The following is a 24,709-nucleotide window of genomic DNA, read 5'->3' as shown; positions in this document are numbered from 1 at the left end:
GACTAGACTTGAGTTTAATAGCTAATGCAGGATTGAGTGACCGACCTGCATTTTGATCTACTGGTTGGTTGCAAAGGGCACCAGACTGACATATCTTTTTTTTATAGCACCTGCTTCAACTGGACCTTGGATTGTGTGTGTGGCCATGTCAGTTGAGGAAGGAATGCTATACCGGGGAGTGAAAAGATTCTTTCTCTGGCATACAGGCTTGCTGTTGCTTCTCTCTGATGTATCTAGTTCAGTCACTTGTTTGCTACCTTTCAGCATTTTCTATTGACGTAAACAACGCTGTGGTATACAGTATTCTGCTGAAGTTGCATGCCTGCTTGTGAAAGTGCATTTACATAGCTTTTGACACCACTTCTTTGTTAAGTACACCGTCTGTGTGTGTGTGCGCCTGTGTCTGATAATGAGTTTACATACACATCCTTTGTTAAATAAAAGGTGCCTGACAGCATCGAAACCTGCCATGTAGCAACGCTTGCTCTCACACCCTTTACCAGCCTATACTGTTAGCTCTCTCATCGGTTGCTTGAGGTAGCACCCATTGTGTTATCATTACATTCATATTCCCACCCATAAATGCATGTTATTTGAGGTTTGCTTTTAGTGCATTTTATAGCCACACTTCATACAGGATAGTTCCATCATTTACATGATCACACACATGGTGAAAGAGGGAGTTTGTGTAACAAAAGGCAGTAAAGCCTGAGAGAAGAACAATATAGGCCACAGGGAAGGGAAAGCGAGAGAGAGAGGTGAGGTGAGATAGAGGCCAGCTCCTACTGACACTAGTATTTCATTAACTGATTTGACAGTTTTGTGTGGGCCCCAGTTACACGGTGAGAGGGAGAAGGAGCGGTAAAAGAGGGAGAGTGCGAAGGAGGTTAGGTTGACTACAAACAGAACCCATGGAGGGAAGGAGAGTAGTGTCAGGTGAGGTTGAGTAATAGTTTTTCTAGGCATTCGAGTGAATCCAATGGGAGTGGGACCTTGAGACTTCCTTCAACTGCCTCCGTTGGCTGTACCAGTTTTTCAAGTCCTGTTTTTTCCACGTCACAACATTCTGTTCTAGGCTGACAGGTGACCAATGGACTGACGGAGAGAGAAACCGATCAGAATAAGAGGCACAATAAAAGCGGAGGACAGAAAGAGCGAAGAGATTTGTGTGAAAGAGACAGTCGAGTGAAGTTTAGAATATGAGCGGGTCATTTGAGTGTCTTTGGATGCACTCGAAGAGGTTTTGGAGTGGTTCCTTCATCGGTTGTTAGTTACCAGTGTTATGTGGCAGCTCGGTGGGGGATAGCTGAAAACTATTCAAAGTATTTTATTACAACTTGCAGAACAAGGGGACTCAACTCTGGCAGGTTTTTTTCCCATCAGCACTCCTGACACTTGTAGGTGTCCTATTAATTTATTGTTAGAGTGTCTAGGAGGATCCAAGGACCTCTGCCTTTTGATACTGTGCCTAATTGCCTTCGGACACTTTTGAGGACTGTTTTTGGAGGAGAATTGATTATGGCCAGTTCCCTATACTTTATCCTTCCGGCCCTAGGGGGCTACACCCTGACGTCGCTCTACCTGTTGAAGAACCCTCAGATCCTCCACAAGAAGAAACGGGCTGCCTTCCACTGCACCCACATCTCACACAGAGGAGGTAAGGAAGGAACAGTGGAAGGATGTAGTAGTCACCTTGCTTCTTCACCTTACCTCTGTAACCGTTGATGTGAATGGGATGGACTAGTGAAAGTTGAATGTTTGGAACATGTGGTGTAGCTGCAAGCAGGAGGGCTGAGTGACTTTATTGATATGACCCAGAGTCACACTGTATCTTGATGAATACGTTTTTCTGATTTGAGCTATCCACATTTCCAGTCTGTGGGGATCATAGAAAAGCAGGCTTATAGAGTGAGAGTCTTGGAGCTGGATAGGACACTGATATTCTCTGCTTTTCTTCTGATCTGTGTTGACAGGAAGTGGCGAGAGGATAGAGAGCACCATGGAGGCCTTCACACAGTAAGTGACCAAACCTGACTTCAGATCAGTTACAGTGCTTATCATAAGTATTCACCCCCCCCCCCCATTTGATTTCTTCACATTGATTGTTTTACAAAGTGGTATTAAAATGGATTTAATGTTGTTTTTCAACGATATACACAAAATGCATTTATTTGTATTTTTTATTAAACGAGACAATGCATGTTAAACACCTTTGACAGCAATGTGATTCTTTTGGGGTAAGTCTCTAAGAGCTCTGCACACCTGGATTGTGAAATATTTGCCCATTATTCTTCTAAAAAATACTTCAAGCTCTGTCAATTTGGTTGTTGATCATTGCTAGACAGACAGCCATTTTCATGTCTCGCCATAGATTTTCAAGCAGATTTAAGTCAAAACCGTAAGTAGACCACTCAGGAACATTCACTCATTGGAAGCTGCTGAGGGGAGGATGGCTCATAATAATGGCTTGAATGGAGTGGTATCAAACACATGGAAACCACGTTTTTAATGTGTTTGATACCATTCCATTCGACATTGTTCTATGGATTGCTTGGCCTGGCTGTAGCAATGAGCAAGATGGCTAACACGATGAATGCTAACACACTGGGTCGGAACCATGCCCAAATTAATACAAATAAATTCACGTTTGTTGTCTTGTATGTCTCAGCTCTGTACATTCTCTGGCTGCCATCGCTCAAATCAGTTTGTGTGTGGGCCTAGGGGACGGTTTCACTAACTGTGTCTTGCCCCCAGTTGGCACTGTTCTGCTAGTCCAAACCGCGGCTTCTCTTGTCAATCGTGTAGCGTTCTTGAGGGGCCTTGGTGTTTCCGATAGTGACTTCCTCTCCCGGTTGCCTGTACCTCGTCTGAGTTGCGGGACGCGGAGATGGTCTTTGGTTGGAGCAAATGTCTTGTCTGCCTGGGTGTGGTGTATGTGGTAGCTGCCTGCACCCAACCCGGCTCCTATGAGCTCTTGTCGCCGGTTGCTGAAGGCTACTCAAAGAGAGGGCGGCCAGGTTCGGTGGGTACCCCCCGGCCGCCTGTGTCTGCCTTGGTCAAACACTGCTTGCCCCTCTTCCTAGAATCTTTTTTGATGAAGGGTCTGGTCCCACCCTGGTGATCCGGTCCTAAGTAGACTTTCGAGACCGGGCTAGCTAAACATGCGCTGCATAGCGTGCTAGCCACATTGGCTAACTCGCCGCCGCGAGCTAGCTAGCTATTACTAGTTATTCCTGACGTCCCATGGTGAAGTTGCTTGGGTTGTTCTCTTGTTTGGTATATGTAGAGTTAAGTCACTTGGCTATTCTAAACGGATCATGCTGCAGTCAAAGAGGCTAGCTAGCTTAGACTAAAAAAACTTCTTGCCTTATGTCAGCTAGGATGCATAACTTCTGGCGTGTGAAATGTAGTAGATTTCCCCAAGCACCTCCGGTGAGGAAACAGCCCCTGAGCACTTGGCTCAGGTAACACCCAGAACGATGGTCCTTGGCACGGGTGTGAGCGACCAGTGCGCCCCTCCACAAAAACATTACATTGACAACAGTGCCCCAACGTTTGGTTTACAGTCCAGACGAGGTACTACCTCAGCCCTTGCAGGAGCCCCCTTTGCCATTTAAGTGGTTGTTGGTAGCAGAGTCAGGGGAATTAGCAGGGTTGGACACAACCATGCTATTATCCCACACAAAGTCTCGTTGGCTGTCAAAAGTGGTGGAAATGGAAAAATAGATGGCATTCAGATTGCATTTCACGGGAGGCTCGCTGTCTGCACCGACCAATGGCGTGCATACGTAGTGTCACCCTGGATCATGCCAATATGGATGTCGGGGTACAAGCTACAATTTGTTGTGTCTTCCCCACACTTCTGCAGCATCTTCACTTCGACTGTTCCCGAGTCCTCAGCGCCGGTTTTGAGCGAGGAAATATCTTCCTGTCTCCAGAAGCAGGTCATCTGAGTGGTTCCTATCTTGAAGATATAGTATTACCTTGTTCCGAAAAGGGACGGGACTGTACATCCCATTCGAGACCTACGTGCCCTCAGCAAGCACCTCAGTCTATACAGTATATTCTGAATGTTCACGAGCCACCGGCTATTACAGCAGATTGGATGGTAATTACACACATTCATGCTACTGTCCCATATTCAGTCTCTAGGATTCATAAGAAACCAGAAAAGAGCCATCTGACTCCATCTCAGCGCATTCTGTTTCTGGGTCACGAGCTAGACTCACTTCCGGATCACACTTTTATATCCCCATGGTGGGTGTCTGGGTTCCAGCTCTGCTTAGCCAAATTGTGGCTTCTGTAATGGAAGTCGTTCCCCTTCGGCTACTGTTGATGCGGCCCTTCCAGTGCTAAAGTGCTAGCCACTCACCTTGATGCATCTCACAGCCTAAGCAGTTGCTTCGGGTGTCCCTGTTAGGCCAATGGGTTCAGGCCCGGTGGTGGGACCCTCTGCTATTGTCAGGGGGCTCCCATGGGCTGAGTTGTATCCCACAAGGTGTTCAAGACAGACGCATCCCCCGAAGGGTGGGGTGCGCTATACGAAGGCAACTCGATTCGAAGGGTATGGACAGTGGTGCAGAGTGCACATATTTCCCTACTATCCTCATTTTAGGTGCAGATATTTTATTCAGGTGGGACCCTATTTCTCAGCAGTGGAGGCTACACATCTGGGTAGTCTCCCAGATAAGGGCAAATGTTTGGCAGGGCCGACGTAGATCTTTATGCATCTCAAAAAAAATGTGCATTGTCGACTGTTTTTCTCAACGAGGGACCCGAGCTCTCCATTGGAAACAGACACACTGGCGCACCAGTGGCCTTGGACCCTCCTTTACACATTTCCCCCAGTGGAGCTGATTCAGCCCACATTGGCGATTTTGCGCCTGGGGAGGCTTGTCGTTGATTCTTGTGGCTCCCCGTTGACCCAAGCAACATTGGTTTGTGGAGATGAGTCGCCTGTTGGATGTGGTCCTGTGGCAACTCCCGCTGCGCAGGGGAGTTATTTAAAGAACGTTTGGGATATTTGTGCTGCGGTGAGTTGGGCATCACCACACACTTTTATGAGGTTTTATCTCTTGGATGTCACTGCTCCCAGTTTTGCCCACAGCGTGCTTACAGCTCGGAGAGGAGAGGGTCATTAGGCAGCACGCAGTGTGTGCAATACCCAGATCACTCGGCGGTCTGCCATGGGACATTTCATTTGGTATCCATTGGGCCCGGATTCTAGTTCCCCATACTTGTGTAGTACGGAGAGTACTGACTGAAAGGGAATTTAACGTTATAACTGATATCTACTGTCCTCTGAAAGAGGGAAGCGAGGTACAACACCTGTTTGGCCCTGTGCTATTGGTTCTGGACTCAGTGAAGAGCAAAACTGAATTGAAACCAAAAATTTGAAAAAATCTCCTTTGGAATTTGGTTGTACTTTTAGATTATTGAAAGGGGCAAGTAAAACGCAAACGTCTTTCAACTCAAAGGTTGCGTGCTCGAATCTCATCACGGACAACTTGATCATTTTAGCTAATTAGCAACTTTGTAACTACTTAATTTTTGTTTCAGCTACTTTGCAACAACTTAGCATGTTAGCTAACCCTTCCCATAACCCTAACCTTAACCCTTTTAGCTCGCTCTTCTCCTAACCATAATCCTTTAATTGAACTCCTAACCCTAATCTTAACCCCTAGGTAAAGTTCGCATTAGCCACCAAGCTAATGCTAGCCACAACAAATTGAAATTCAAAACATATCATACGTTTAGAAAATTTGTAACATATTATACCAATTGCAATTCTTAACATATTGTACGCCTTGCAATTTGTAACATATAACAATTGTAATTCATAACATATCATACGAAATGGATGATGGACAACCACAAATGAATACATACCATATGAAATGTAACGTGTCATACGTACAGAATAATATGAAATGCTCTGAGACCAGGGTGCAAATACACCATTTGAAGCAACCACATGTTTAGCCATGGAGCGCGATATGATTGGCCATTGAAGGGCCAAGCCTCGACACACAAACAACTTGTTTATTCATCAAAACCCAGCCCTTTCGTGCCAACGGCAGCAACTGCACCGATAATTATGGTTGTGAAAATATCAAAAATATTTCTGACACAGCCCCGAACCTACAACGCTACGGCCAACTCTTAGATGGACCATTGCGTTAGATTTGTTAAAATAGAGCCCCGTGTATCAATACACCCAGTCACTACAAAGATGCAGGTGCCCTTCCTAACCCAGTTGCCAGAGAGGAAGGAAACCGCTCAGGGATTTCACCATGAGTGACTTTAAAATAGTTAGAGTTTAATGGCTGTAATAGGAGAAAACTGAGGATGGATCAACAACATTGTAGTTACTCCACAATACTAACCTAATTGACAGAGTGAAAAGAAGGAAGCCTTTACATAATAAAACATATTCCAAAACATGCATTCTGTTTGCAACAAAGGCAATAAAGTAATACTGCAAAAAATGTGGCAAAGCAATTAACTTTTTGTCCTGAATACTAACTGTTATGTTTGTGGCAAATCCAATACAACACATTATTGAGAACCACTCTCCATATTTTCAAGCATAGCGGTGGCTGCATTATGTCATGGATATGCTTGTAATCGTTAAGGACAGGGGAGATTTTCAGGGTAAAAATATATACAGAACGGAACTAAGCAAAGGCAAAACCTGTTTCAGTCTACTTTCCACCAGACACTGGGAGATGAATTCACCTTTCAGCAGGACAATAACCTAAAACACAATGCCAAATCTACACTTGAGTTGCTTACCAAGAGACAGTGAATGTTCCTGAGTGGCTGAGTTACAGTTTTGACTTAACTCTACTTGAAAATCTAAAACAAATTTGACCATTTGAAGAATTTTGAAAAGAAAAATGGGCAAATGTTGCACAATCCAGATGTGGAAAGCTCTTAGAGACTTACCCAGAAAGACTCACAGCTGTAATCAATGCCAAAGGTTATTCTACAGTGTATTATACAACAGGTGGGTCTAATATCTTATGTTTCACTGAGTCATGGCTGAACGACGACACCGATAATATAGAGATGGCTGGGTTTTCCGTGCATCGGCAGGACAAAACTTTGAGAGGTGTGTCTATTTGTCAATAATAGCTGGTGCGCCATGTCTAATATTGAAGACGTCTCGAGGTATTGCTTGCCTGAGGTAGAGTACCTCATGATAAGCTGTAGACCACACTTTCTACAAAGAGAGTTTGCATCTCTATTATTCATAGCTGTCTATTTACCACCACAAACTTATGCTGGCACTAAGGCCGCTCTCAATGAGCTGTATAAGGCCATAAGCAAACAAGAAAATGCTCATCTATAAACTGCGCTAATTTCTACCAGCATGTCACATGTGCAACCAGAGGGAAAAGAAATCTAGAGCACCACTCTGATCGTTCGTACATATCCCCACCAGAAGCCATGGATTACAGGCAACATCCGCACTGAGCTAAAGGCTAGAGCTCCCGCTTTCAAGGAGCAGGACACTAATCTGGACTCTTATAAGAAATCCCACTATGCACTCAGACGAACCATCAAACAGCCAAAGCATCAATACAGGACTGAGATTGAGTCCTACTACACCGGCTCTGAAGCTCCTTGGATTTGGCAGGTCTTAAAAACTAGCACCGACTACAAATATAAACCCAGCCGCTAGCTGCCCATTGACGCGAGCCTACCAGACAAGCTAAATGCCTTTTATGCTCGCTTCGAGGCAAGCAACCCCGGAGCATGCATGAGAGCACTAGCTGTTCCGGACAACTATGTGATCACGCTCTCCGTAGTCGATGTGAGCAAGACCTTTTAAACAGGTCAACATTCACAAAGCTGCAGGGCCTGACGGATTACCTGGACATGTACTCAGAGCATGCGCGGAACAACTGGAAAGTGTCTTCACTGACATTTTCAAACTCACCCTGATCAAGTCTGTAATACCTACATGTTTCAAACAGACCACCATAGTCCCTGTGCCCAAGAAAGCGAAGATAACCTGCCTAAAATACTACTGCCCCGTAGCACTCACGTTGATGGCCATTAAGTGCTTTAAAAGGCTGATCATGGCTCACCTCTAGACCCACTTCAATTCGCATACCACCCCCAACAGATCCACGGATGACGCAATCTCAATTGCACTCCACACTGCTCTTTACCACCTGGACAAAAGGAACACCTATGTGAGAATGCTGTTCATCGACTACAGCTCAGCGTTCAACACCATAGTGCCCACAAAGCTGGGACTAAACACCTGCCTCTGCAACTGGATCCTGGACTAAGGGTAAGAAACAACACATCTGTCATGATGACTGTACTCCATGTTCACCCACGACTGTGTGGCCAAGAACAACTCCAACACCACTGTTAAGTTGCTGACGACACAACAGTGGTAGGCCAGATCACCAACAACGATGAGACAGCCTATAGGGAGGAGGTCAGATACCTGGCAGTGTGGAGCCAGGACAACAACCTCTCCCTCAATGTGTGCTGATCGTGGACTACAGGGAAAGGAGGGCCGAACAGGCCTCCATTAACATCAACGGGCTGTAGTGGAGCGGGTCGAGAGTTTAAAGTTCCTTGGTGTCCACATCACCAACACACTATCATCGTCCAAACACACCAAGACAATCGTGAAAAGGGCACGACAACACCTTTTCCCCCTCAGGACACTGAAAAGACGCTACAGAGGGTAGTGCGTACGGCCCAGTACATCCCTGGGGCCAAACTTCCTGCCATCCAGGACCTATTTACTAGTGGTGTCAAAGAAAGGCCCAAAAAATTGTCAGACTCCAGTCACCCAACTTTTGTTTCTACACTGATGCTACTCGCTGTTTATTATCTATGCATAGTCACTTTACCCCTACCTACAGTGGGGCAAAAAAGTATTTAGTCAGCCACCAATTGTGCAAGTTCTCCCACTTAAAAAGATGAGAGGCCTGTAATTTTCATCATAGGTACACTTCAACTATGACAGACAAAATGAGGGGAAAAAATCCCGAAAATCACATTGTAGGATTTTTTTATGAATTTATTTGCAAATTATGGTGGAAAATAAGTATTTGCTCAATAACAAAAGTTTATCTCAATACTTTGTTATATACCCTTTGTTGGCAATGACAGAGGTCAAACATTTTCTGTAAGTCTTCACAAGGTTTTTACACACGGTTGCTGGTATTTTGCCCATTCCACCATGCAGATCTCCTCTAGAGCAGTGATGTTTTGTGGCTGTTGCTGGGCAACATGGACTTTCAACTCCCTCCAAAGATTTTCTATGGGGTTGAGATCTGGAGACTGGCTAGGCCACTCCAGGACCTTGAAATGTTTCTTATGAAGCCACTCCTTCGTTGCCCGGGCGGTGTGTTTGGGATCATTGTCATGCTGAAAGACCCAGCCACGTTTCATCTTCAATGCCCTTGCTGATAGGAGGTTTTCACTCAAAATCTCACGATACATGGCCCCATTCATTCTTTCCTTTACACGGATCAGTCGTCATGGTCCCTTTGCAGAAAAACAGCCCCAAAGCATGATGTTTCCACCCCCATGCTTCACAGTAGGTATGGTGTTCTTTGGATGCAACTCAGCATTCTTTGTTCTCCAAACACGACGAGTTGAGTTTTTACCAAAAAGTTATATTTTGGTTTCATCTGACCATATGACATTCTCCCAATCTTCTTCTGGATCATCCAAATGCTCTCTAGCAAACTTCAGACGGGCCTGGACATGAACTGGCTTAAGCAGGGGGAAACGTCTCGCACTGCAGGATTTGAGTCCCTGGCGGCATAGTGTGTTACTGATGGTAGGCTTTGTTACTTTGGTTCCAGCTCTCTGCAGGTCATTCACTAGGTCCCCCCGTGTGGTTCTGGGATTTTTGCTCACCGTTCTTGTGATCATTTTGACCCCACGGGGTGAGATCTTGCGTGGAGCCCCAGATCGAGGGAGATTATCAGTGGTCTTGTATGTCTTCCATTTCCTAATAATTGCTCCCACAGTTGATTTCTTCAAACCAAGCTGCTTACCTATTGCAGATTCAGTCTTCCCAGCCTGGTGCAGGTCTACAATTTTGTTTCTGGTGTCCTTTGACAGCTCTTTGGTCTTGGCCATAGTGGAGTTTGGAGTGTGACTATTTGAGGTTGTGGACAGGTGTCTTTTATACTGATAACAAGTTCAAACAGGTGCCATTAATACAGGTAACGAATGGAGGACAGAGGAGCCTCTTAAAGAAGAAGTTACAGGTCTGTGAGAGCCAGAAATCTTGCTTGTTTGTAGGTGACCAAATACTTATTTTCCACCATAATTTGCAAATAAATTCATTAAAAATCCTACAATGTGATTTTCTGGATTTTTTTTCTCATTTTGTCTGTCATAGTTGAAGTGTACCTATGATGAAAATTACAGGCCTCTCATCTTTTTAAGTGGGAGAACTTGCACAATTGGTGGCTGACTAAATACTTTTTTGCCCCACTGTACACGTACAAATGACCTTGACTAACCTGTACCCCCACGCATTGACTCGGTACCACTACACCCCCTACATATAGCCTCATTTTTGTTATTTATTGTGTTTTTAATTTTTTTATTTAGCTTATTTAAGTCAATATTTTCTTAACTCTATTTCTTGAACTGCATTGTTGGTTAAGGGCTTTATAAGTAAGCATTTCACGGCAAGGTCTACACATGTTGTATTTGGCGCATGTGACAAATAACATTTGATTTGATTTGAATCCTGAATGCTGATTGGTTAAACCCTCATTCGAAGCCAGTGTCTATTCCATAAGTTACCACCTGTTAAATCTATGATGTTAAAATGCCTATTTACTCTGTTCCATCTGGCTGCGTAATCCACTGTCTCAACTGGGCCATGCAATTTATAAACTTGATCTCTACTATAAAAAGCATCTAGACATTATCTCACATTTCTTTTAGATTAACATTTTGTTTTCAACAAATACAAATAAATGACACTAGAAAGCAACTTAAACAAATGCAAATGAAGCTAATTTGCTATTATTCTGGCTGCACTGTTTGACATGACTGTAAATTAGCCGTAGTTGGCTAGCTAGAATGCAAGGGATAAGAATGTTGCCAGCCACTATGGTAATGGACCATTTAGAACGAATTAGAACAATTTGGAACAAATAGACTGAACAACTGGGTTGAGTCTCTGGCAACCAAACCGATAGAAGAAATGACCAGCCGGCTTGGGTAGCAACCCTAGATTTGTGTCGGGACTATATCTTATGGACGGATGAAATAGTATGAATAAGTTCATCAAAATATATTTTTTAATGAAAATATGTCAATCATTATTTGAATATGTTGGTAACCCGTTGTATGAAAGTGATAATACCGGTGTTTGGAGGATACATTGGCACAGTTTGCCGGTCCTCAACAAACACCCATGCCAATATATTCTCCAAACACCGGCATTATCACCTAATTGACTCAGGGGTGTGAATACAGTACTTACGTAAATGTTTTGGCGGTGTTTCAAATCTGTGAGCAGCTGCTCGTGTGGACATTGTCACAAAGCCACACCCGTCCCACTCATGTTAGAAGTTCAGAACTAGAAAGTGTAGGCTGTATAGAAATAATGAAACTCATATTGAAAATCATTCAACAAAATATTTCAACCTAATCGATATGTAGATTGTCTCACACATTCTAGTATTGGAACTGTACTAATGTGCCAGTGTCCACAATATAATGATGCCGGGAGCCAGCTCTAACACAGTTCCACCTAAGACACCATCAAATCAACAGCTATGCGGCTGTCAGCATTTAATCCCCCTCCCCACCCTCAGTGCAGTGGAACAGGGTACAGGAATGCTGGAACTGGACTGTCACCTGACCCGGGATGGTCATGTGGTCGTGTCACATGATGAAAACCTCCTGAGGCAGACCGGCCATGATGTCACCATCTCCTCCCTAAACCTAGAGGTCAGAGGTCAAATGTATATTAAAACCATATAAATACAATGTTAAACTCCCCTTGATTGTTGCGTGAACGCTCTTTGTGTTACCTTAGCTACTCTGACCTGAATGTGTATATATTATAATATGTGTACATGTAGGCCCCCCTTTATAATCTGTTCCATACAATTTAAGTGTTTATGGGCTTTTATAAGCGGTTCCATACAACTTAAGTCAGTAATGAGACAGTTAATTAATTTTGTATTATACAATACTAATTGTGTTTTCTTTTCAGGAGTTACCCCTGCAAAAGGACAGACTGGAGGTCACGTTTTATGCAGGTATGCAGGTATCCACTGTAACACATACACACACACACTACATGGCCATAATTATGTGGACACCTGGTCATCAAACATCTCATTCCAAAATCATAGGCATTAATATGGGGTTAGTCCCCCCTTTGCTGCTATAACAGCCTCCACTCCTCTGGGAAGGCTTTCCACTAGATGTTGGAACATTGTAGCTGGGACTTGCTTCCAAACAGCCACAAAAGCGTTAGTGAGATTGGGCACTGAAGTTGGGCGATTCCAATAAATCCCAAAGGTGTTCAATAGGGTTGAGGTCAGGGCTTAATGCAGGCCAGTCAAGTTCTTCCACACCGATCTCAAAAAAACATTTCTCTATGGACCTCGCTTTGTGCACGGGGGCATTGTTATGCTGAAACATGAAAGTGCCTTCCCCAAACTGTTGCCACAATGTTGGAAGCACAGAATCATCTAGAATGTCATTGTTTGCGGAAGCGTTAAAATTTCCCTTCACTGGAACTAAAGGGCTTAGGTTGAACCATGAAACAGCCACAGGCCATTATTCCTCCTCCATCAAACTTTACAGTTGGCACTATGCATTGGGGCAGGTAGCGTTCTCCTGGCATCCGCCAAACCCAGATTTGTCTGTCTGAATGCCATATGGTGAATTGTGATTCGACGAACAGTTATTGTACCAATGTTGCTTCCAGAAGCAGTTTGAAACTTGGTAGTGAGTGTTGCAACCGAGGACAAATGATTATTACGCGCTACGTGCTTCAGCCCTCGGCGATCCCGTTCTGTGAGCTTGTGTGGCCTACCACTTGGTGGCTGTGCCATTGTTGCTCTTAGACGTTTCCACTTCCCAATATAGACACTTACAGTTGACCAAAGCAGCTCTAAAAGGGCAGAAATGTGACGAAATTACTTGTTGGAAAGGTGGCATCCTATGGCGGTGCCACATTGAAAGTCACTTCAGTACGTGCCATTTTACTGCCACTGTTTGTCAAAGGAGATTGCATGGCTGTGTGCTTGATTTTATACACCTGTCAGCAACGGGTGTGGCAGAAATAGCCCAATCCACTTATTTGAAGGGTGTCCACATACTTTTGGTGATGCAGTTTATGTCTCGATCAGACCAACCTCGTCATTGCATCAATGCCACGTAATAATTTCAATAGTCTTTTTTTCCCATTATGTAATCCAATGTTTTTTTGTGGCTATGTGTGCAACTGAAAGTTCAACATTCATCTTTTGCTACTATTTCTTTCAAGCCTAAGCATACAATTTTATGCATACCTTGCACAATACAGAACACACTGCAACTGCCTCTGCAAGACAATTCCATTGGAAATGAATGTACTTCTGGTGCACCAAAATGCAATAACGCTGTCGATCTAATCGAGGTAATACACACACACACAGATACACACATTCATCCACCCTACTTCTCTGACAGAAGTGGGTCGATGGCATAGACAAAAGCTCCTTGTGAGGTTTTCGCACCAATGTGTGCGTATATGCGTCCATGTGTGTGTGTGGATTATGATGACACTCACCAGCTCACCCTTCTCCCTCCCATCCTCTCCCTTTCTTCCTTCCGTTCCCACACCAGGCCACTACAGCACCGGTACAGACAGGAAGTTCACCCTGTTGGAGGAAGTGTTCAGGAAGTTTCCTAAGATGCCAGTCAACATCGAGATCAAAGAGGACAACAGCTTGCTGATGGAGAAAGTACAGGACTAAGCTGAATTTAATCAAATCCAACTTTTTAAGTCAAATTTCAACTTTACACTGTTTTAAAGTGACCCTGCTTTATTTACAGAATATACTTTATAAATATGTCTGCGAGCAACAATAAACGGGATTCACAGGATGACAGAAAGGAGACAAGATAGTTGGATAACAAAGCAAACACTATATCATGTATGAACTATATTTATGTGCAAGCTCCTGAGTGGCGCAGCGGACTAAGGCACTGCATCTCAGTACAAGAGGTGTCACTGCAGTCCCTGGTTCGAAACCAGGCTGCATCACATCCGACCACGACTGGGAGTCCCATAGGGTAGCGCACAATTGGCCCAGCGTCCGTCCGGGTTTGGCCGGGGAAGGCCATCATTGTAAATAAGAATTTTGTTCTTAACTGACTTGCCTAGTTAAATAATTGCTCAAAGTAAAATGTGCAATCAGTGAAAGCATTACCATGGTTCGTGAGAATAATATTTTTAAAGTATTTTTATCATTAGCATATGTGCTAACATGCATTTATAGGTACAGTGCAGCCATATTTGAGTACAGCAACTAAAACTATTAAAGACAGATGTAATGAGTCTAAATACAAAATCTGGACTGAATCTGACTTAAGGTTCATTCTTTTAACGCTTATTTTACCAGGTAAGTTGACTGAGAACATTCTCATCAACAACCTGGGGAATAGTTACAGGGGAGAGTGGATGAATTAGCCAATTGTGAGCTGGGGGGGATGATTAGGTGGCCAGATTTTGAATTTAGCCAGGACACTGGGGTTAACACCCCTAAGTGCCATGGGATCTTTAGTGACCACCGAGTCAGGACACCCGTTTAATGTCCCATCCGAAAGACAGCACCCTACACGGGAATGTCCCCAATCACTGCCCTAGATCAGAGGAAAGGGTGCCTCCTACTGGCCCTCCAACACCACTTCCAGCAGCATCTGGTCTCCCATCCAGGGACCAACCAGGAACAAGCATCAGAATAGTTCTCTGTTATACGAATAGCAAGCCAGCAGGGGGATGCAGGGTGGGATGCTACTGGTTTTCATGAGGAGAAGATGATTGCAGATGATTTTGAGCAAAGAATGTGTTGTTAATAGTTACCTTGTTTTTTGAGTAATCAATGCCAATTTCATTGTGGTTCATCTTAGAGACGTCCATGATAGCAGTTTCAAGTTGATAGGCCATTGTGAAGTGGGTTTACAAAGGATTTAAATGGACACGTAAAATCTGATTTTTGATTGGTCATTAACCAATCCTCTAGCTCGGCGTTATTTGGACTTGTTGTTCATGACAATGCATTTTTTTTTTTAAGGTTTTCCAAAATTCCCAAGATGGATGAACAAAAATATCCTGACAGGCCTTGTGGGTCCTTGTGGCAAATTTGTTCAGCATGAGGAAAGACACCTAGGTCAAACAGGGCAGTGGATATGAGGGTTTAAGTGAGACCGCTTATAACAGTGCCACCTATAGGCCAATCAGTTTCCATGTGCCAAATTAGAAGAAAACTCAAGCATAGATTGGTAACTTATTTGACCATGTCAGGGAAACAATTATGTACGAATAACAAAAGGTTTCACAGATTCGCTGAATGGCTAAGTCACAGGAAACGAATAACTCGAATAACTCTCCTCACCGGTCTCCGAACATCTCTCTTCCGTCTCTCTCTTCCATCTCTCTCTCTCTCCATACCTTCTTCTGTCTCTCTCAGGTGTCCAACATGGTGAAACAGTATGATAGAGAGGACCTTACAGTGTGGGCGACTGTAGACTCTACCATTATGACAAAGTGCCGCAGAACTGTAAGTGTCATCTAGGGGGAGATGCGATAAACTGAACCAGGGGACTCTAACTCCTGTCCTAAGGGAGAGAGATTTTTTTCTTGCACTCGCTCAACCCACCCTCTCTCTCTTCCCTGTCCATCCTGCTCTCTTCTATCCCCATTCCTCCATCTCTCACTCACCTCTCTCCTCCTCTCGCTCTGCTCTCCCTCTCTCCCTGTAGAACTCCACCATGCCCTATAGTTTCAGCATGAGACGAGGGCTACAGCTGCTCCTCCTTTACTACAGCGGCCTGCTGCCCTTTGTACCGCTGGGAGAGAGCTTCTTGCAGTTCTACCTCCCCCGCATTATCAACAGGTTTGTGTGTGTGTGTGTGTGTGTGTGTGTGTGTGTGTGCGCGCGTGCGCGCCATGTGTGTTTTTTTGCGTATTGGTTCCAAAGTTCATGTGCTGATACAGTACCTATCTGCCTTCACCATCATCTAACTTCAGCATCATCTGACTTCAGCATCATCTGTTATGTCTGTGCATGGATGTGTGTGGTCATATGTTTATCTTTGAGTATAGGTACACACGGATGTGTGGTGACAGAGAGCTTTCTATTGTTCTTTCTGTCTGGCAACCCTGTGTGTGTGCGCGTGTCATAAATTGTAACTGTATCTAATCTCCTTCTGTTTGGTGCAGGACATATATTCCTGAGGAGCGTCTTCTGAAGAACAGAATGGTCATCTATCTGATAGAGAAGTGGGTACATTTACTACAGTAACAACGCAGTTCCGTTTCCCTACTAAAAGCAACAGACCATATATAAACTTTGATAAAAGATTAAACCACCTGAAAATGTTTCATGTTGTTCCAGATTAACGATGAAGAAGAGTCTATTCAAACATCTTGCCAACAGAGGAATTCAGGTACAGAGCAAGCATCATAATCATCATTACTGTTAGCATCTTTATCATCATATTTGTTACTTCCATCACTTCCTAGCCCCTTCTGCTAACTTCTACCTCTTCAGTATGTCATGGCCTTCAGTAGTCTCAGCAGAGCTCCTGTTACAGCCCACTTTCCCTTATCCAGCCCTTTAAGAACTGTAGACACTGTGAGTGTGTAGGGAAAGGGGCAAACATAGGAGGGGGTTCAATCCAGCCCGATTTTAGTGGAATTTCTCTGTTATATTGATATATGATGGGCTTTTGGATGATCCGTGGGCAATGGCCGGCCCCCCCTACCAAGATGGGCCGGCCCGGTTTTCTGATAGACTGAGGCAAACTCACATTCAAAGTCAAACGCGACATCAGCAAAGAGACCTGCTCCGACTCTGTCATCAGTTAGACAGCCAAGATCATGGGATGTAAAAAAATTGAAATTTGTCACCTCACTCAACACTTTATATTTTTGGGGTGGCTGACACGGAACCCAAACCGGCTGCGCACGTGCGCCATCGTGCGCTATCGTGCATAAATGTATTTTTCCCCCTTACACCAAACGCAATCAAGACACGCAGGTTAAAATATCAAAACAAACTCTGAACCAATGACATTAATTTGGGGACAGGTCGAAAAGCATTAAACATGTTTGGCAATTTTTAGCTAGTTAGCTTGCTAGATTTGACACACTGAACTCTGTCGGAGAAGTAGTTGGTGAACCAGGCGAGGCAATCATTTGAGAAACCAAGGCTGTTGAGTCTGCCGATGAGGATGTGGTGATTGGCAGAGTCGAAAACCTTGGCCAGGTCAATGAATACGGCTGCGCAGTATTGTTTCTTATTGATGGCGGTTAAGATATCGTTTAGAACCTTGAGTGTGGCTGAGGTGCATCCATGACCAGCTCTGAAACCAGATTGCATAGCGGAGAAGGTACGGTGGGATTCGAAATGGTCGGTGATCTGTTTGTTAACTTGGCTTTCGAAGACCTTAGAAAGGCAGGGTAGGATAGATATAGGTCTGTAGCAGTTTGGGTCAAGAGTGTCCCCCCCTTTGAAGACGGGGATGACCGCAGCTGCTTTCCAATCTTTGGAAATCTCAGATGACATGAAAGAGAGGTTGAACAGGCTAGTAATAGGCGTTGCAACAATTTCGGCAGATCATTTTAGAAAGGAAGGGTCCAGATTGTCTAGCCCGGCTGATTTGTGGGGGTCCAGATTTCGCTTTGATGTGAATACATCAGTAGTCTGTTTATTCTTCTTCTTAAGAAAGCACTACGACTGACTTTTATAAGATACTCGGGATTGAGTCCGACCAAATCATGGGCTGGTGCCACCAACTGTAAAAGTAAGTGGCACCAGTGAAAAATGATAGTCTGGAGGCCTGTAATAGAAATTAATAGGGTTGGTGTCGATTCAGGGGAACACGTATGATAGGTACTCATTTGAAATATAGCTTAAGGCCTAGATTCAATCAGATCAAGCGTTAACTGGCGATAGCTGCATTGCGGATGTTTTGGCGGTGTCGGAGGTGTATCTATGTTGGAGCTGTCAAATAGGTGAGCAGCTGCTCTTGATTATTGTCACAAAGCCACACCCCTCCCACTCGCTTTAGGAGTGCAGAACAAGAAGTGTTGGCTATATAGATATAATGACGCTCATAGGTCCGCTTTAGGTATAATGCTAGGAGCTGCTTGTGGATTTGACAGTTCTAACACAGTTTCACCTCCGACACCGCCAAAACAACTGCTATGCGGGTGTTGGCTAAAGCAGAAGAAGCACAGAGTGACAGCAGAGAATATGATGAGACAGATCGACAGAAGGGGCCTGAATACTTTCTAAATGCACTGTATGGGTGGCACAAAATGGGATATGGGTGAGGGGAATGGGGGCGGGTATATGCAAATGTCAACACTGTAGTTCCTCATCACCTCTTTGAAATCACATAGATCACATCATTACGCTCTTTTTGTTTACAAAGCCCTGCTCCAGAAACTTCCGACTTACCTAACATCACTGTTAAGATTTAAAATGACAAGTTATCAAACCCAGGAGACTCCTTTGGTATCCAGAGAGTTAGGTAAATCAGCCTTTAATTACCTTGCACCTTACTTGTGGAATGATCTACAATACATTGAAAATGTTGAGGAATTGGTGCCGCTATGGCATTTCAAGCGGTTGTTTGTTAGGGAACATTTTTACTGAAGAATGTGTCTGTTTTTTTGTTTAGCTTTTTGTGTATTGTTGTGTATAATAACCTGTATATGAACGTGTAGTTTAATGTGTTTAGTTGTGTATTGTGGTGCTTATACAGGGCTCATCTGGAAAAGGGACTTTGGTCTCAGCATTGACTCCTTTTCAAAATAATAAGGTTAAATACAAACATTGTATTTACTATAGTTTTAAAAAAGTGTTGTGTTTTTGCGGACATTACTGTGGTATTTACTACAGTGCTTATTTTTACGGATAATACTGTAGTATTCGCTATAGTATTCTATACTATACTACAACATTATAAAGTAAAGGTACTACACATGATCGAGGGATACTACAGTGCGTAGTACAGTATTCTACAGTAAACAAAAGTTTACTATACAATTCTATAGTAAGTACTGTAGTATTTTATAGTAATCTGTAGTATGTGGGATAACTGACATCTGGCCCTCTCTGTCCTCAGGTGCACCTGTTCGTCTGCAATGAGGATCCGGACATCGAGGCGGCGTTCGAAGCAGGAGCCACAGGCGTCATGACAGACTACCCCACCCTCCTGACTGACTACCTACACAGGCACAGGAGTCAAGACTGACAGCCCAAACCTCCAATCACACTACTGATTCACAAACATGGTTCTTAACTGATAGCTCGAGCTACCTATCAAGAGACCACCACTCGTGCGTTGTTTATCACTGAAAAAAATCACACATAAATCGCAATTTTCCTTCACAACTCCGGTCTCCACCAATGAGCAAAAGGACAGCTCTCGAAGGAAGTTGCCTGAAAAGCACAGATCCAAGACCAGCGTACCTTTCACAATCCCAACCTTAACCAATAGAGGGAAAAACACTAAACCAATCTCTGATCAATGTCTTTAGGCAACTTCATTCCATCTACACAAAAAGATGTCACTTACACTTACTGCCTTTTGGTTAATGGATTGTGGTCATATATTGACACTGTTCACCTTTCTCTGCAACCTCTCTGCAACCTTCCCAAACCCTAATGGATCTATCAGTGGCTGTTTGGATGTTGTTGGGGGAAAAGGGATTTCTTTAAGTCTATATCCTTGACGGTTTCCCATGGTATTATGACGTTTACATAATGGAACTGATTTTTGGGGTCTTTATGACAGGCTATACAAATGATATGTTTATCAATACAAAGATGATTTAAATAAATACTTGTATAGTTTTAAGTGTTCTCAAGACCAGCCTCCATTTGTTTATACCACTGGAAAATAACGGCTTCCTAAACACATACACACACACAGTATTTATGTATTTACTTGTTTCACTTCCTCATTCTCTCGGCCCAGGAAATGATCAAAGTCCGCTCACATTTCTTAACAATAATCTACCAGCCAGTCAAGTCTCAGTGGGAAACAAAGGCTGCACTTTCCTGACCTGGTTCTCTGTGTGTTGCATGCAGTATAACAAATAGGTTAATGGAATAAGTGGATTAATGGAATAAGTGGATCAATTCAAACACAACTCTTTAGAGACATGGTAAAAGATTATGAAGACCTTGTCCTTTAGAATTCGGGGGGAAATAGGGCTTCTGTGACGCACACAGCGGCCACAATGAATAAGAGTTGGAAACACAGGGCACTGGACTGGTTCATCTAAATCTAGATAAGAATATTAGACTTGAGCGTTAAGTACAAGTCAGACCTTTAGCTAATGTAATTTTCTAATAATGTAATAAAGTTTAAGATGTACAGTACCGGTCCAAAGTTTTAGAACACCTAATCATTCAAGGGTTTTTCTTTATTTTTACCATTTTCTACATTGTAGAATAGTAGTGAAGACATCAAAACTATGAGATAACACATGGAATCATGTAGTAACCAAAAAAGTGTTAAACAAATCAATTTTTTTTTTATATATATGAGATTCTTCAAAAAGCCACCCTTTGCCTTGATGACAGCTTTGCACACTCTTGGCATTCTCTCAACCAGCTTCATGAGGTAGTCACCTGGAATGCATTTCAATTAACAGGTGTGCCTTCTTAAAAGTTCATTTGTGGAATTTCTTTCCTTCCTTATGCGTTTGAGCCAATCAGTTGTGTTGTGATAAGGTAAGGGGGTATACAAAAGATAGTCCTATTTAGTCAAATACTAAGTCCATATTATGGCAAGAACAGCTCAAATAAGCAAAGAGAAATGACAATCCATAATCTTTTTTTTATTTTTAGGGGGTAGATCAGCTTTAATATTGCAGATAGATTGTAGCTTCCATCAATGTAATTGTCTGCATCACTTCCAATCCCCCACATATTGTTTTTACAAATATATATATATACATATAAATACACACACACACACATATATATATATATATGTATATGTGTGTGTATTTATATGTATATATATATTTATATGTGTATATATATACACACACACATCTTTAAAAAAATATATATATTGTGTGTGTGTATATATATATATGTGTATATTATATATATATATATATATGTGTGTATTTATATGTATGTATATATATATGTATGTGTATATATATATATATATATATGTGTGTGTGTATATATATGTGTGTATATATATATATATATATATATATATATATATACACACACATATCTTTAAAAATAAATATATATTATGTTTATTCCCCTCCACCCCTACCACCCCTTCCCCAATTGGAGCAAACAAGTGAACAACAACGGCCTGTATTTCCTGCTTATACATACTATATACATTTTAAGGACACTATTTTACAATAGTTTTATTTTGTTTGTTTTTAACTCGTCATTCCTCTACCCTTAACCTCTCATATATTTGAAGTTTGAATGTTTGAAGGTCAGTCAATATGGAACATTTCAAGAACTTTGAATGTTTCTTCAAGTGCAGTCTCAAAAACCATCAAGCGCTATTATGGAACTGGCTCTCATGAGAACCGCCACAGGAATGGAAGACCCAGAGTTACTTCTGCTGCAGAGGATAAGTTCATTAGAGTTACCAGCCTCAGAAATTGCAGCTCAAATAAATGCCTCACAGAGTTCAAGTAACAGACACATCTCAACATCAACTGTTCAGAGGAGACTGAGTGAATCAGGCATTCACGGTCGACTTGATACTTGAATATATTTCAAACCAAATACTTTTAGACTCTTACTCAAGTAGTATTTTACTTTAAGGTATCTTATTTTATTATTTTAATTAGATTATTTTAAGGTATCTTTACTTTTACTCAAGTATGACTATTGGGTACTTTTTCTACCACTGACTCTCATTGAGCAGTGGCGACATATTGTTAACGTTTTATCCACAGCTCTCTGTCCATCACCATTGTAATCTCCAGTGAAGCCAAAATGCTCCCAAACTGGAGATTTAAATGATGATGGAGGATCCTCCGATTCTTGTTTATCGACTCCACCACTCGCCATCATACAGAACTAGTTCCAGATTGTGCCTCACAAAATGATAGTTTGAAATGCGCCAGTTAAGATTAGAATTTCGATTACAACGTGTGCATACGCTATAGTTGTTTTAACGGAATAGCCTATAATATTTTTTCACCTCAGATGTACTCAAGAGGCAATGGTATATGCATCGTAGGCATAGCCTATAGGCCTAGTGATTTTATATTTAAAAACATTTTTGTTATGTATTCATTCAGGTTCACAGTGCGGACCAAACCGAGGTCGCCGTACCATTCATGTACCGTTACACCCCCCCCCTAATACTTTGTGATATTGAATAGTGTTTCAAGTATAAACATTTGAGGGAGATTTATATTCTGCTTGGGATAATTCCATCTGTGCCACTGATTTAGTCTGGCTTAAATTCCAGTTTGTCTACAAATTAGTCATTGATATGTTGGATTCACGTCTCCATCTCAACAAAAAATAAAGTTAAAGAAAAGGACTAAATCAAATAAAACTTTATTTAAAGTGCATTTGTTGACAAGTTAACAAATTATATGTTGGATTCACGTCTCCATTGTAGAATAATAGTGAAGACATCAAAACTATAAAATAACACATTGTGTAGTAACCAAAAAAGTGTTAAACAAATCAAAAATGATTTTATATTTGTGATTCTTCAAAGTAGCCACCATTTGCTCGGAAAGTTTCTTCAAGTGCAATCACAAAAACCATCAAGCGCTATGATGAAACTGGCTCTCATGAGGTCCGCCATAGGAAAGGAAGACCCAGAATTATCTCTGCTGCAGAGGATAGGTAACAGACACATTTCAACATCTGTTCAGAGGAGACTGTGCGAATCAGGCCTTCGTGGTCGAATTGCTGCAAAGAAACCACTACTGAAGGACACCAATAATAAGAAGAGACTTGCTTGGGCCAAGAAACACAAGCAATGGACATTAGATTGGAAATTTGTCCTTTGGTCTGGAGTCCAAATTGGAGATTTTTGGTTCCAACAGCCGTGTCTTTGTGAGACGCAGAGTAGGTGAACGGATGATCTCTGCATGTGTATTTCCCACTGTAAAGCATGGAGGAGGAGGTTTTATGGTGTGGGGGTGTTTTGCTGGTGACACTGTCTGTGATTTATTTAGAATTCAAGGCATACCTAACCAGCATGGCTACCACAGCATTCTGCAGCTATACACCATCCCATCTGGTTTGGTCTTAGTGGGACTATCGTTTGTTTTTCAACAGGACAATGACCCAACACACCTCCAGGCTGTGTAAGGGCTATTTTACCAAGAAGGAGAGTGATGGAGTGCTGCATCAGAAGACCTGGCCTCCACAATCTCCTGACCTCAACCCAATTGAGATGGTTTGTGATGAGTCGGAAGGAAAAACAGCCTACAAGTGCTCAGCATATGTGTGAACTTCTTCAAGACTGTTGGAAAAGCATTCCAGGTGAAGCCAAGAATGTGCAAAGCTGTCAAGGCAAAGGGTGGCTATTTGAAGAATCTCAAATTTAAAATATATTTGGATTTATTTAACACTTTTTTTGATTACTACATGATTCCATATGTGTTATTTCATAGTATTGTCTTCACTATTATTCAACAATGTAGAAAATAGTACAAATAAAGAAAAACCCTTGAATGAGTAGGTGTTCTAAAACTTTTGACCGGTAGTGTACATGATGGGATAAATATGTATTTTTATTATGGAGAGTAAATAATGGCAGTGGCAACATGAGTTATATAAATAAATATTGATACCAACAAGGTTTCATTTAGTTGTTCATGTATAATGATTTTATTCTGTTTTTAGAACAATAATTTCCCCCTGAGTTGCATTTGCTCTACTGTTTTCATTTATGTTGGTGGCTTTATGATGGTATGACCATCTAACAGTGGCTTTATTAGTAGGCCCACAGTTAATAGTCCTACAATTATTAGTTATTATGTTATTATGTAATATAGCAAGTAAACTTTAGCTAGTATACTGTCTTGAGCTACAGTATCATAGAATTAGGAATTAGAATAATTTAATAGGATCTCTATGATCTTTCTCTTGCGTGACCAAGAACAACATGAAACGGATTCAGATGACTTCTACATTGGGTGTTATTACAGATGACCAAAAATTAATCACTAAATACTGCAGCAATTTTTACAGAAAATTGTATAGCTCTACGTACTGTCAGGAGTCCACAGATATGTTTTTTAACTCACTGAATAATGTTCACTCTATCAGTGATATAGAATCTAAACAGTGTGATGAACCCATCAAATTTGAAGAGATTATAGAGTCTATCAAACATCTAAAGAACAATAAATCACCAGGTGTTGATGGAATTACATCAGAATTTTACAAATTATTTTCTGAACAAGTAGCTCCCTTCCTATTTGAAGTCTTTTTAG

The 24,709-nt window shown here is 42.2% G+C and overlaps 1 protein-coding gene across 1 annotated transcript; it reads left to right on the top strand.

The window, feature by feature from the left end:
* The first annotated feature begins 755 nt into the window (after nucleotides 1-755).
* LOC115110013 (lysophospholipase D GDPD3-like) lies at nucleotides 756-20,108 on the top strand. Its single transcript, XM_029635326.2, has 10 exons — nucleotides 756-1,657; nucleotides 1,974-2,016; nucleotides 11,826-11,961; nucleotides 12,230-12,275; nucleotides 13,855-13,973; nucleotides 15,702-15,791; nucleotides 15,994-16,127; nucleotides 16,454-16,513; nucleotides 16,629-16,680; nucleotides 19,369-20,108. The coding sequence occupies exons 1-10, from the start codon at nucleotides 1,519-1,521 to the stop codon at nucleotides 19,495-19,497; spliced, it is 948 nt and encodes a 315-aa protein (XP_029491186.1). The 5' UTR covers nucleotides 756-1,518; the 3' UTR covers nucleotides 19,498-20,108.
* Nucleotides 20,109-24,709: the final 4,601 nt, after the last annotated feature.

This window comes from Oncorhynchus nerka, linkage group LG26 (genome assembly GCF_034236695.1).
Source record: "Oncorhynchus nerka isolate Pitt River linkage group LG26, Oner_Uvic_2.0, whole genome shotgun sequence".
In the NCBI taxonomy this organism is placed as follows: domain Eukaryota; kingdom Metazoa; phylum Chordata; class Actinopteri; order Salmoniformes; family Salmonidae; genus Oncorhynchus; species Oncorhynchus nerka.
This window is presented reverse-complemented; position numbering and strand designations above follow the sequence as displayed.